This window comes from Sorex araneus, chromosome 2, assembly GCF_027595985.1.
Source record: "Sorex araneus isolate mSorAra2 chromosome 2, mSorAra2.pri, whole genome shotgun sequence".
NCBI lineage: Eukaryota > Metazoa > Chordata > Mammalia > Eulipotyphla > Soricidae > Sorex > Sorex araneus.
The window spans coordinates 241,975,773-241,990,390 of NC_073303.1; the positions used below are offsets into that span (position 1 = coordinate 241,975,773).

General features: G+C 44.5%; 1 protein-coding gene across 1 annotated transcript in view; it reads left to right on the plus strand.

Moving 5' to 3' along the window:
- Positions 1–419: 419 nt before the first annotated feature.
- LOC129401823 (zinc finger protein 780A-like) overlaps positions 420–14,618 on the plus strand; it is a 78,599-nt gene continuing 64,400 nt past the window's right edge. Inside the window, exons 1-2 of the mRNA XM_055124699.1 lie at positions 420–501; positions 936–1,078. Of these exons, the coding sequence (XP_054980674.1) occupies positions 420–501; positions 936–1,078 (225 nt within the window). The remainder of the gene's footprint in view (positions 502–935; positions 1,079–14,618) is intronic.

Consider the following 14,618-nt stretch of genomic DNA (forward strand, 5'->3'; position numbering starts at 1 on the left):
TTGCCTGCTTCCCTCTCTCATTTTCTGGCCTCCAATCATTTCCTAAGGGCCCCCATAGACTCCTTCACTACTCCAGTACAATCCGAGTAGAGGCAGCATTCTTCTCCCAAGGCCACGCAAAGGTCTCCTTCCTTAAGGAAGAGGAGGTCCAGACCTCTCCTATTTTGGAGCACAACTTCAGCCAAGGATTTAAGGGAATCTTTGAAGGCAGTGATAGAGGTTTCAAGATCCCTGAGGTCTTGATCAACAGATGCCTGCAACTGTTGGTACTGGACAGCACTGCTACTGAGGCCTCCTATACCTGTACGGATCCCTGCCACCACTCCGAGGCCTAGAATGACGGCCAAGGTTATCGAGACGGGTTCCCGTTTCTGCAAGCGGTGGGTCATCACAAAGTGGGCCTCAAAATCCTCGGCACTATGGTAGAGAAGATGCGGGAGGATGAGCACGGCAACACAAGAATGCGCCCCAGGGTTGAAGACAGCCAAAGATACACATGGAGTAAGTCCCGTGCTGCAGGCTCACCAAAGCTCCTCACCTGGTGATAGAGAGTCTTGTCCCATCAGTCCTATTTGGCAAGGTCCATGTCTGATTACAGAGCTCTGGATTTGATGTGGCATTTCCGATGCAGGTACCCCTACCCTGCACTGCTGTCAAAGTCAGACTTGGCTGGCCGTCCATGCACAGGCTTGGACAGTCTTGGGTTCTGCACTGACAGCTACCCCTTCATAATAGGGCGGCGAGGCTGTCAGACACAGCCAGCAGGAGGCCTCTAGGTTAGGCTGAGTGACATTCAGGATAGCATAGGCTCCTTTTCAGGGCCACCAGTTCTGCCTTCTGGGCCGACGTCCCTGGAGGGAGTGGGGGCTAAGCGCACAACCGTCTCAAAGTCGACTACCGCCCATCCAGCTTGTCTTGTCCCTTCTTGCACATAGCTGCTCCCATCCGTGAAGAGGGTGTGGTCTGCATCTTCCAGGGGTATGTCTCTCAGATCAGGTCTCAGGCCAGTTTCTTCGGCCAGCAGGTCTTGGCAGTCATGCTCGACGAGTTCCCCTTCCTCTGGCAGCAGGGTGGCGGGGTACAGCAGGGAGGGCTTCCCAAAGAGCATGCGATCTTTGTCTAACAGAAATACACATCTCAAAGGGGGAGATGTGGGCGACACATGTGCTCAGCCATGTGGGCACAAGCAGCACATGGGCTCAGGCAGCATATGCGCACACTTCCTTTGTTCAAGGTGTCTATTATAGGGTCTCTTCAACCTGCCCCCACATGGGGGCTTCTTCCCAGGTAAAAGTCCGTTGCTAAGGAGGTTACCAGTGAGGCTGGGTCTTCTTTAGGCTGGATCACATTTTAATCAGATTAAGGGAGAGGTCGATAGAGTTCCAGGAACTTCATGGGGAGGGGTCCAATCTCCTCAGGGTCTGCTGAAGGTCTTATCAGGTCTGTTTTCTGTGTCCACAGGGGTCAGACTCAGGATTCTCCTTCCCAGAGACTTTATTAATCTGTTTCATTGCCAAGGGCCTTTCCCTATCTACCTGCCTACATTATTCCTCCCTAGAGATTTCACCACCTTAAATCTCTAAGGGGAAAGTGGTCGGTGATCCATCTTCTGAAGCTGCTTCATACTGACAGAGGGGCGCAGACCCTGCCCGCATGAGGGGTGAAACCTCATGCTAGCTTAGTTTAGTGGGCCCCAGGCAATGAACTGGTTGGGATCCTGAAGTTATCTGAAAGAAAAGATCACATCAATTAGACTGAGGGATGGCACTTTGAAATGATTAGACCCTGGAGATGTGGAAGGTCCTTTCTGACCTAGTAAGGACAAAATAGTTTGCTGTCTTAGAACATAAGAGTTAAAGCAACAGAAACCAAAGCAACATAATGCCATACCCATTTCTGTCATAAAAACAATGGAAAAGAATAACTGCTTTACCCATGGTTGATAGAAAATGACTTCCTATGTCCAGATTTTTCTAGTGACCTAGAAGCACCACGCCACTTCTCAGGTTGGAAAAGCTACCCATTCACTGAAGCTATCAATTGGAACCAGTAGATATTTATACCTTGAATGAGTGTTTGATCATTTGCAAGTAAAGCTGCCAATTCTCTTCTTGGTGAGTTCCTTGATGCTGAACAAGTGTTAGGAAAGGAAGCCCAGAACTTCCACTAGTTTCATTAATGAAACAGAAAGCACAGTTCTGAGTTCCTTCCCATGAAAGATGGCTTTCACTAGTGTTGGAAGCTTAGTGTAACCCTTTATCAAGTTCCTTTTGAAAACCTTGTTCCAATGCCTATTGTTCCTCTTTTGCAGAGTATCTTAGATGAGTATTCTCTGGATGGGGTATTAATCCCATGATGGAACAAGAATTAAGAGCTGTTAAAATTCTAGTTCTCTCCACCTTCATTTTAAAATTTGCCTGATGTCTTAACAAATCTGACTTGTTCTTTTGCATAAATACAGCAAGATTGGAGAACTCTCCATTTGGGGTACCCCAGTTATTTACTGAGAAGTCCTGGGGGTTGGCTAAAGACAGGAAGCATACCAATAACGGCATTAATCTTACAGCACGTCAGAGTTACCCAGGCCTGGCCAAAAGTGTCCCACGATGAACTGGATGGCCTCAAGCCTTCAGGTTAAAATGGAGGTAGCCTTTTCCGTAGATGCATCCTGGCAGAAAGGAGTCCATCCCCTCCCTTCTTCAGGGCTGAGAGAGATCCTGGTTTCCAGGGTTTTTCTTGATGCTGAGTAGGCCCAGATTGTGTCAGTCACATAGATTCCCAGATTCCTCACTCTCCATCCATTCTTTCTTTGAGCCAGCCGGCCTCTAGGGTCTCCCTGAGGTTTGTAGGGTACTTGAAACAGTACCTGTTAAATACCTGCTCCTGTCATTTGGACCAATCCCTCATTGACTGTTTCCCTGAAAGAGGGCTTTGGGGTCCCATAACTGATTTTCCTGTCTGCATGAGGGGTAGACCCCATTACAGAGAGGAAGGACTTTTATCTGGATTTATGCAAACCAACATAGTGCCATGAAGCATCAAAAACATACTGAAGGTATAAAGAAGAGAAAAACATTTCACTTTACTCACAGTAAGATGCAACACACCCATTTGTTGTGGGTCCTAGTCAAAGAAGCTAAAATCTGTAGAGAAAAAGTGTACAATTTAACATCCTATTTAACCCATTCAATCCCATGTTGAAAACCTTGACTTCCCATTAATAAGAGCACTGTACTGGGAGTCCAGACAATCCATCCCAATATCATCTCCATAGGTCCTATCAAAAAGGTACTAGAACAATTCTGCATGTGAGTTTCTTATAACAATTTGATCTGATTCTTTCCTTCAAACATAAACTCAAACCTTCTACACATTCCTTTATATTCATTCTATCCTGTAACTTTCCTTCAACCCATTTAACAGGATTCCTTTCCTTTTCCCAACTGATGATATCTGCATCCATTATCTTTCTGACTTTAGACATACATCTACATTCTTTATAGTTATCCCACAAGTTTACTTAACTTAGTACAACATGATCTCCCAAATTTGAACACTGGTTACCAATCATCTCGTTTAAGATGACAAAACTACTCTGGAGTACTATTTCAAAAAGCATTACATTGGTTCTACAGATATTCAAAAGTTTTAAAGATGATTACAACTAAAGTTCTTACAACATATTCACTGGGCAAAGGTTCACTTTACATTAGAAATTAACCAGAGACATCTTTGGAACACTCATAGATCACCATGAAACAGTAAGGATTTCACACTTGTGCACAAAGTTCTCTGAGGATCAGGATTACGTTGATACTGTAAGTCCCAGACTAAGTCCTCAGTCCAATTCAGCCTGTCCTTCCCCATAGGAGTTCTGTGTTGCTGACTCTTCCTCAGATTTCCTTATGTCTTCTAGCTGAGATCTGCTTGAGGTTGAAGTTTGGAGGTTGTGGAGTCTGGGTCAGTACCAGGAGGATGAAGTTTACTCCAGATGAAGCCATAGCAGGATCAGAGTACATTAGTAGGTGTTATCTGTTAAAATATAAGCATAGACTTTTCCTCCTACAAGGAGGTTTCCCACTATTTCTTTTTTGTGTGTTCGTCAGATTTTCCCAAGCCCTCTCTCATTTACAAAGTTGCAAGAACCAGATACCTGGAAGAGTTAAGAAACTGAATTAGCAAGTCTTACCTGCTGGGCAAAAGTGGTCTTGGTCGACATGATGAACTCAGACAAGTCTCTCCCCTGTTCGTTCCATTCTAGGCCATGAGTCCCAATGTAGAGTTTTCCGGGCAACCTTCTCAGTCCTATTTTGGCATTAAAATCACCAATAATGATCTTGTAGAAGGTGTCGTCTTCTTTATGGAACTTCTCCAGGTCCATGTGGAACTTCTCAATTTCTTCTTCATCATAGTTAGATGTTGGTGCGTAGACGACGAAGACAGAAATTGCTGGCAGTGAGCCCATAACTATTCAAGTGTAATTATCTGATTCGGGTTGTTAAGCATTCAAATGAATCAATGCTCATGGCCAAGTTCGTGTTGACAAGGACACCAATGCCACCAATGTTCACTCATTTGCCTGCTTCTATTACAGGAAGATAAATGAAATGATTTGGTGGTTGTTAACTCTCACTTATATCTGATCATCCAGCAACATACCAATTCATTGTACCCTGGATTTTCTGTTTATTTTTTGGCTCTTTATATGCTGTTGGCACGAACCTGGAACTTCCTGTCTTCTCCCAGAACTCTTGTCACCGTAGAGGATATTGATGAATGTAATGAGGAACACCAACTGAGGAAACTTATTTCTAAGAAGTTTTTTAACATACACGGTAAGAACAGGAAAGAGATTGAATCCGAGTCTCCCACATGCATTGCAGCCCTTGATCTTTCTCTCTGGCATTCAACTTGGGGTTTTCAGCTGAGAAAGGCTATCAGAAGTGGACCATCGACAAATGACCCTGTAGCCTAAAGAATAAATTTGAAGGAGGGGCCAGAGCAATAGTATGCAGTAGGTTGGGTGCTTGCTTGGTATGCAGCCGACCTAAGGATTGATCCCTCACACCACATATGGTTCTCAAATGCATTCAGGGGATGATCCCTGAGTGCAGAGGTAAGAGGGAGCTCTGAGCACTTTTAGGGATGTCCCAGAAAACGAAAAAATAAAAACAATAATGAATTGAAAGGAGCAAATCTGGAAGAAGAATTAATCCAGAGATTGTTTGGCTCCTAACCTGAGCTCTGTTCTAGTGTGATGCGTGAGAAAAAAAAATATGCAAAGAAAAAGTAGAATTACACTGCCAGGCAGTGGAAGGGCCAAGAGGGAGGAAATAGAATTCCACTTCCGGGCAGGGGGAAAGGGCAAAGAAAGATGTCACAAGAAGCTGGGGATTCGGCTGAGCTGGAAGGATGCATGGAGCCGCCTGCTGTGGAAGAAATTGGAGTTTGACATTGAACGGCAGCTCCTGATGCCTCTCAACCCAATGCATTTTATACACGTAACAATCAGGAGTTCTTGTACCTTGGAGTTTCTTACTTTATGATAGGACACCCAGTTCTAAAAGATTCTAACAAATATGTCCTAGATCCTATTGCTCATGGGCCTGTTAGCCTGGGCCAAAGAATGCCACTGCAGGGTCAGAAGGATATTACACCAGGTGGGGAGCTTGTCATGCATGTGATCAGCCTGGGATTGATATCCCCAGCACACTCCAGAGGATGCCCTGTGCACTGCCAAGAATCATCCTTGAGAGCAGAGCCAGGAGTGAGCCCTGAACACTGTTGGTGTGGGACCTCTTCCCTCACCCCCAACCCTCAGCCCAAATGTTTACAAATCAGATGTCCAACAATATATGCTTGACATATTCATAGAACGCGTCAGTCTGCAGTGTTTCCAGAGACAAACTGCACCAAATGTGGATTTTTAATTTTAGCCATATCCATCAATGCTCAGTGGTTCCTCCTGGCTCTGTCCTCAGGAATTACTTCAATTGGTGCTCGGGGGACTCTATAGGATGTTGAGGAATGAACCTGGGTTGGCTGCATGCAAGGTAACAACAGTTTTACCTGCTGTAATATCACTCTGGCCCAACATCGAGAATGTTTTATATTAGTAGAGAGAGAGAGAGAGAGAGAGAGAGAGAGAGAGTATGGAGGAAATTGTCTGCCATGGAGGCAGAGGGAGGGGTGTAAAGGGGAGGCATACTGGGGACTTTGATGGTAAAGAATGTGCACTGGTGGAGGGATGGGTGTTTGATCATTGTATGATTGAAACTCAAACATGAAAGCTTGTAACTGTATCTCACAGTGATGCAATAAAAAAGAAATGTACAAGAAAAAATAATGTTTTATGTTAGTAAAATTTTATTCAGTGAACATCATTCTTTTGTTTCTATTACAGGAGGATAAGAAGTAAAATGATTTGGTGGTTTTAATTCTCACATGTATCTGAATCGCCCAGCAACATACCAACTCATTGTTCCCTTGGTTTTCTTTTTTTGGCTCCTAGATGTTGCTGGCTCACACCATAAGGATTTGGTCCCGAAAACTTTTACCCCATCTCTGGAATCTCTTTCCACTGTACACGAAATTGACGGACATGTTGAGGAGCGCTGCTCAGTGAAACTTACTTCTAAGAAGTTTTTTAACATACATAGTAAGGACAGGAAAGAGATCAAACCCGGGTCTCCCACATGTGTTGTAGCCCATTGAGCTTTCTCTCTGGCGTCCAACTTGGGGTTTTCTGCTGAGAAAGGCTATCAGAAGTGGACCGTAGACAAATGACCCTGTATCCTAAAGAATGAATTTGAAGGAGGGGCTGGAGCAATAGTATGCAGTAGGTTGGATGCTTGCTTGGTATGCAGCCAACCTGGGGTTGATCCCTCTCACCACATATGGTTCCCCAGTCCATCCCTGAGTGCAGAGCTAAGAAGGAGCCCTGAGCACTTTCAGGGCTGTCCCAGATGTCCCAGAAAAGGAAAAAACAGAAAAACAAACAAACAAAAAGAATGAATTGAGAGGAGCATTCTGGAAGCAGAACTAAGCCAGAGATGGTTTTGCTCCCAACCTGAGCTCTGTTCCAGTGTGGTATATGAGAAAAGATAAGCAGAGAAAAAGTAGAATTACACTTCCAGGCGGTAGGATGGGGCGAGCCAGCAGTATATCTCTGAGTATGACTGTGACAATAGTTGTCAGCATTTGGAAAGACGCTGAGAAGGCCAGAAAGATTTTTTTGCTTTTTTTGGGGGGCATGGTGGAACCCCAGGAAAGAGAGACTGTTGTGTAGAACTGAGTTCATTCCCCAGGGGACTTAGAGCTGAGGTGGTTGGATCAAATACAAAAGGCCCATTACATCTAAATTTTATTTAACAGTGAATAGATTTGTGTGTGTGTGTGTGTGTGTGTGTTTGTGCGCGCGTGCGCATGCGCTCGCGCACGTGCTATTTTCACAAATTTTCTTTTACTGAACTATTTCCTGAGTGCAGAGCCAGGAGTAACCCCTGAGCATCGCCAGGTGTGACCCAAAAAAGAAAAAGAAAACCCTAAAAAATGAAATTAAGAATAATATCTCCCATACAATATTTGGAATGTATTTGTTGTTTGGAATCAAAAGAGCTATGCTTGGAATATCATGTCTCACTCAAGTGAGAGAAGGAATCCGGAGTTCTGACCTCCGTCGATGGTCAAAAATCAGGGATGCTGTCTCGTTTGCCAAGGCATCAAAAATCAGATGGGTCGGTCATGTAATGCGATTCAGAGACGACCGCTGGACCAGGTAATCCTGTTACCAACTGGATTCCACGGGACGTCAGAAGACCTCGTGGCCGCCCACCAACTAGGTGATCAGATTTCTTCGTCAAATCTCTGAATGAACTATTTGAGGCTCTTCCTGTTCCTGGAACGAGCAGATATCATTGGGCTGCACTAGCTCTCAACAGGGACAAATGGAGACGTTACTGGCGCCCGCTCAAAGCAAATCGAAGATCAACGGGACAAGTGATACAAGTGATTTGTTGTTTGAAATTTAACTTTGAGAATGTTAGAGTTTCCCTCCCTAAATTTGATGACCCTACTGTGGTCTTAAAGAAAGGCATCATTGTAAGGACAAGGGGATGTTGGGCAGTAGGTCGTGTGGAAAAAAGCAGGAAAGCAGTCACTTAGCCTACTTAAAATGCAGTCTCTGAGAGGTCTCAGCAGTAAGTTGGCCTGACCAGGAAGTCTGCGTCAGAAATTAAGGCAAGTTCTGATGACTTAGTGCCTCTGCCAGGGATCTGTCCATGACCCAATTCTGCACCAGAAAACCACTGGTGAGTTACAAAGAAGAACGTGTATGATAGGATAGAAAATCCTCTTTCAAAAACCTTTCCTCTTAGCCTTTTTATGTAGCTATAACATGCTTTAAATGCACTGGAAAAATAAAGAATTTCGAACTGTTCTTGGATTGTCAGTTTTTTCATCTGAAAATGTTAATGTACATTAAACATTTAATTAAAAAAGCATATCCCATCACAAACTCTTTTTAATATGGAATATTTAGTGGCGGTGCACACATTCTGTTCTGAGTTCCGTCAGGCTATTAACCAGAAATCATGCTTGGGAGAATTAATCAGGACTCAGAGTTTGCTTCTAGGTTCTGCACTCAGGGATTATTCCTGGCTGGCTTGAAGGACCCTAGGGAATGTTGGGAATAGAAACTGGATTAGCCATGAGCAAGGCAAGTGCTGCATTCCTGTGCTCTCTTTCTGGATACTTATTTTTAATTGCGATGTCTTGCCATCTTTGGCCACTTTGGACTTATTAATCTCTTGGGTTTACAGCACTCAGTGATAACTTTGACAGGGGCTCAAGAGAGCCCATGTAGTGCTGGGCCTAAAGTGATAGTAGAGCCGGAAAGGTGGTTGTCTTGTAAGCAGTGGACATGGGCTCAATTCCCGGCATCCCACGGGGTCCCTGTGAGTTCTCAGGTGGGGTCCCCAATGGAGGAATATAGAGACAGAGGACCACAGATTGATGATCAAAATGGCACATGTAATACAGAACTGAAAGTATATTTATAAAACATCTGAAGAGGGTTGAGATACAGGACTGCTGACACTGTGGGCCTCAGACTCCTGGATCCAGCCCTCTGTTCTGCTCTCATACATCTATTGCCTTGTCTGGACTCTGCCTCAAGAATGACCCTGGGGGGGGGGCGGAGCGATAGTACAGCGGGTAGGGCATTTGCCTTGCACGTGGCCAACCCGGGTTCAATCCCCGGCATCCCATATGGTCCCCCAAGCACCGCCAGGAGTAATTCCTGAGTGCAAAGCCAGGAGTAACCCATAAGCATTGCTGGGTGTGACCCAAAAAGAAAAAAAAAAGAATGACCCTGAACTTTACTTTCTTGGCATTTTCATTATTCATCCTGATGTGTCAGTCTATAAGATTTACAGGCCTTGGTCCCCCCATCTGTGCCTTACCAGCCTGGCTGCACTGCCTACAGTGTTGGGGTGCCTGCAAAATATCATCTTTTTTCTGTAGTGAATTGTGAATATTGAAAAAATAATATGTGAAAGGAGGGCCTTGGCGGTGGCTCTCCCTCTCACCACAAGTGTTCAGAGGTCTCGTGCCACTTCCCCAACACTGGGGCCCCAGATGGTGGTAGTCAGTCAGGCAAAGGAAGGAATGAAGGCCTGGTGGTTGGTATAAATTGCAGTTTATTCCAATGTTATATTCATTCCCCTCTGGTTCTCCTGCTTCTCTCTCTCTCTGCTTCTCCCCTCCCACTTTTACAGAGCCTACTTTATATAGAAATCATGTAGGGTGGGGATACAGAAGTGATGTTGAATATTAACCAATCAACAGAGGTAAGACCTCTCCTCCAGGATATGAACTCAAGGACAAAATCTCATCTAAATACATTACTACATATTACTAGGGGATCTGCTCAAGGGCGAGATTCCATTCAGGGTGTGTTGCTTCTTTCCTCAGCTAGTAATCCACATAAATAGTTGTAGTAAATTTGCTTTTAATATTTCTAGCAACGCCATTTTGTATGAGCACTGTAAGATATACATCAAGCTTAAAGTTTGGTTCTTCTTGAGGACATCCCACGGTAGATTCCAGACCACAGTCCTCAGGCCATGTTTGTCTTCCTAACTTCAGCAGACTCCTTATTCAGTTACCTCTTTTGGGTCATGACAGATTTTGTCCATGCTCCTAACTTATAGTTAAGTATTGTATCACTTTGGCCTGGCCCATTTCAATGCCAGGGTATCTCATAGCTTGACCTGGGTCCTTACAGTACCTGATCATATCCCTGCTTTTGGGGTGCTTGGAACTAAGAGCCACTGAGGCTTAAGTCATGAAAGTAGATGTTCAGGAGTGAATATTATTCGGAGGCAATTGAGTCCCAAATTACGAAAGCATAACATTAACTATCTTCTTGTGTCTATACAAAAAAGAAAGTGCTTTCAAGTAAACTATGCAAAAGAAATAAGAAGGATAAAAGAAATATTTAATTTACCAGTTCAGTGTCCTTAGAATGGTCTGACCTTACAGGTTAACAGAATCTGATTAGGGGGAAAAAGTGATTCACTGGTTGGGGAGGAGAGCACAGAAAAGAGGATACACATAAACAAGGGTATGGGAGTGACTCAGGAGCACTGCATTGGGTGTAACCCAGTAACCTAAGCTCCCTGTGGCAAGGGAGAAAGGACAAAGCAATGTTAACCTGTAGTGAATGAGTCAGCCACTGTACTAGCTAGTTTGGTTCTGAGTAATAGTACAGAGGGGACTGTGCTTACCGTGCACTCAGCCAGCCCAGTTCAATAATTTGCATCCCATACATGCCCTGAACTTCACTGGGTATGGTCAAAAAGCAAAACCTGAACATCTTGTGTGGACTACCATGCTACTCACAGTGATCCTCTCATCAGTTCTTCTGTTTGCTGTGGGCCTTTTCGGATTGTGAGAACCATCAAGATGTCCTCCACCCGCACTGCCTGAGTCAACTACATTTTTTTTTTACAAATTCTGATATTGTGTATTGCATTTGATTTCAGAACTCAAACCACAGATTCACGTTTTGGCATTGCAGCAATTTGATTTGGGAATGGGGCCACTGAGTATAAGTGAGCTGGTCAAATTTGCAAATTTGGAACAGATATTATGATGGCACTATACTTAGTGGACCAACAATGTCACTTTTAAGGTTGGACAACTGGGCAGTGAAGAGAGGAAATCTAGGGCCTAATGCTTGGGGTAAAGGCCCTTAGCTTCACTGGGTGGAATTAGTGAATCACTGAAATCACTGCTCAGGCCTAAAGAAATTTCCATTTTTTCTGCATCAAAAATGTGATATTTTATTTGATTGAAGGTGGTAATTGTATCAAAATAACTAATTTGGGGTTGGAGCAATAGTACAGTGGGCACTGACTTTGCTTTGTATGCAACTGACCTGGGTTCAATTCCTGGAGTCCTATATGGTCCCCTCAGCAGTACCAGGAGTATTTGCTGAGTGCAGAACCAGGAGTAACCCCTGTGCGTTGCCGGATGTGACCCCCCCAAAAAATAACAACACACAAAAAACTAGTTTGAGGGCACTAGTGATACTGCAGTGAGAAGAACATTGCTTTGCATGAGGATGGACAGTCTGTCCCAAGACTCTATTTGAAGCCTGGGGACCCTCCAGGATTGTCCCTGAGCACTGCCTGGTGTGGCTCTAAAAATACAAACTACAAAACAAAAGAACCAAAAAATGAATTGAGGGTCTGGAGTGATACCACAGTGGGTGGGTGCTTTGCAACTGGCCAACGTGGGTTCAATTCCCAGCATTCCATATGGTCCCCTGAACACCACCAGGAGAAATTCCTGAGTGCAGAGCCAGGAATAACCCGTATGCATCGCCGGGTGTGACCCAAAAAGAAAAACACATGTATTAATCTGAGAGCCATGCATTTATGTTGAGATGTTTTCAAACGCCTCTGTGATTCGTCTCAGCTTTGTGGGGATGCAGTGTTGCCTTCAATGCATGCATCAGATACTTCACACTGATCTTGAACCGAACCCTGTCTCGAGTCTATTTTATTTTCTCTTCGAATAGTGTGTTAGCTTTCATTTTTTTTTAGTGAATCACCGTGAGGGTACAGTTACAGATTTACATGTTTTCGTGCCTGTGTTTTGGTCATACAATGTTCGAGAACTCATCCCTTCACCAGTGCCCATTGTCCATCACTGATGTTCCCAGTATCCCTCTCCCCGCCCAGTCCCATCCCCTCCCATCCCACCCCACCTCTGTGGCAGGGCATTCCCTTTAGGGTGTTGTGGTTTACAATAGACGTATTGAGTGGCTATCATGTTCAATCTACAGTCTACTTTCGACATGCATCTCCTATTCCAAGCGGGTTCTCCCACCGCTTTACTTCGTGTTCTCTTCTCTACTGAGCTGCCTTTTCCCCCAGCATGTGAGGCCACCTTCGAAGTCTTGGAGCAAACCTCCTGGTACTTATTTCTACTACTCTTGGGTGTTAGTCTCTGATTCTGCTATTTTATATTCCACAGATGAGTGCAATCTTTCTATGTATTTCTCTCTCTTTCGGATGCATTTCACTTAGCATGATACTTTCCATGATCCACTTACAGACAAAGTTCATGACTTCATCTTTTCTAACAGCTGCATAATATTCCATTGTGTAGATGTACCAAAGTTTCTTTAACCAGTCATTGTTCTTGGACGCTCGGGTTTTTACCAGGCTTTGGCTATTGTAAACAGTGCTGCGATGAACATGTAAAATGCAAATGTCATTTCAACCATACTTTTTTTGCCTCTCCGGGATATATTCCCAGAAGTGGTATTGCTGGGTCAAATGGGAGCTCAATTTCTAATTTTTAAAAAATTTTATTTTATTGAATCACCATGTGGAAAGTTACAAAGTTCTCAGGCTTATGTCTCAGTTATACAATGCTCAAACACCCGTCCTTTCACTAGTGCCCATATTCCACCACCAAAAAAAAAGACCAGTATACATCCCACCCACCACTCCCCAACCACCCCCCCTTGCATAACTGATAACTTTCACTTCCTTTTCTCTTTACCTTGATTACATTCCATATTTCAACACAAAACTCACTATTGTTGTTGGAGTTTCAACACAGAACTCACTATTCTTGTTGGAATTTATTCCCCAAGAATACGGCCCTATTGACAGGGAAATATTTGATAATTAGTTTTCCACTGATGAGAATGAAGAGATATAAAGTCGGTTTAGGATTCCTGTATTTTAGTAATTAAGTCCAGGGAGATTTAAGTTGGAAATGGAATCATTTCTATTCCTGGAGCATCATGGAGCAAAAGCTTAGTTCACAGTCTGGAGACATGGCTGCAAGCACTCACTGGAATCCCAAATCATATAGCTTGCTCTTGATCCTGCTCGTTCAGTAGCAAAGCATCTGTGCAAAGGCATGGCCACCCGGGTCGAATCTCGGCGGAGCTTGAGCCAGCACTGGCCCCAGCCAGAGACTGCCCAGGCGTCCCGCTGTTTTAAGTTCAAAGCACATTTTTTTTTTTCCGTGCCACCAAGTTCATACCTGTTTAAAAGTCCCATAAAATGGCGGACACCACACCTCTTCCTACCGGACGGAAGAAAAACCAAGGAAGAAGGATATTTCCTCCGTTAGCTGGTGTGGGGCAAAAGCTTAGTTCACAGTCTGGACACATGGCTGCAAGCACTCGCTGGAACCCCCAGTCATATAGCTGGCTCTGGATCCTGCTCGTTCAGCAGCAGAGCGGTTGTGCAAAGGCATGGCCACCTGGGTCAAATCTCGGTGGAGCTTGAGCCAGCACCGGCCCCAGCCCCTCAATTTCTAATTTTTTGAGAAGCGCCCATATTGTTTTCCAAAAGGGCTGAACCAGTCGGCATTCCCACCAACAGTGTAGAAGGGTCCCTTTCTCCCCACATCCATGCCAACACCTGTTGCATTTGCTCTTTTGGATGTGTGCCAGTCTCTGTGGTGTGTGGTGGTATCCCATAGTTGTTTTGACCTGAACTCCCTGATGATTAGTGATGAAGAGCAATTTTTCATGTGTCTTTTGGCCATTCATATTTCTTCCTTGAGAAAGTTCCTGTTCATTTCTTCACCCCATTTTCTGATGGAGTTGATGTGTTAGGTTTCTGCAGAGGGAGTTATTTCCACTTGTGCTTGTTCATTGAGTTAAAAAAAATCCCTAAGGGGCCAGAGCACAGCGGGTAGGGCGTTTTCCTTACATGCTGCCGACCCGGTTGGATTCAGAGCATCCCATATGGTCCCCTAGCACTGCAAGGAGTAATTGCTGAGTGCATGAACCAGGACTGACCTCTGTGCACTGCCGGGTATGACCCAAAAAAGAAAAAAAAATCCCCTAACATATAGGAGACTTCGTAGTGTATTTTTTAAAAATCAGGGACAAAGTCAATGGCTCAGGCCCCCATTAGTCACGTGAATAAAGGATAAAGTGGTGGGCCAGTGTGGCAGGGGGACTCTGAAGGCCCATTTTGTTGCATGACATAGCGACCGCCGATGAGCTTCCCCCGCTTCTCCATATCCACACTGTGTGAGGCAGGGTCTCCCCAGCTTGGTGGCGCTTTTGAGCTTGTTTT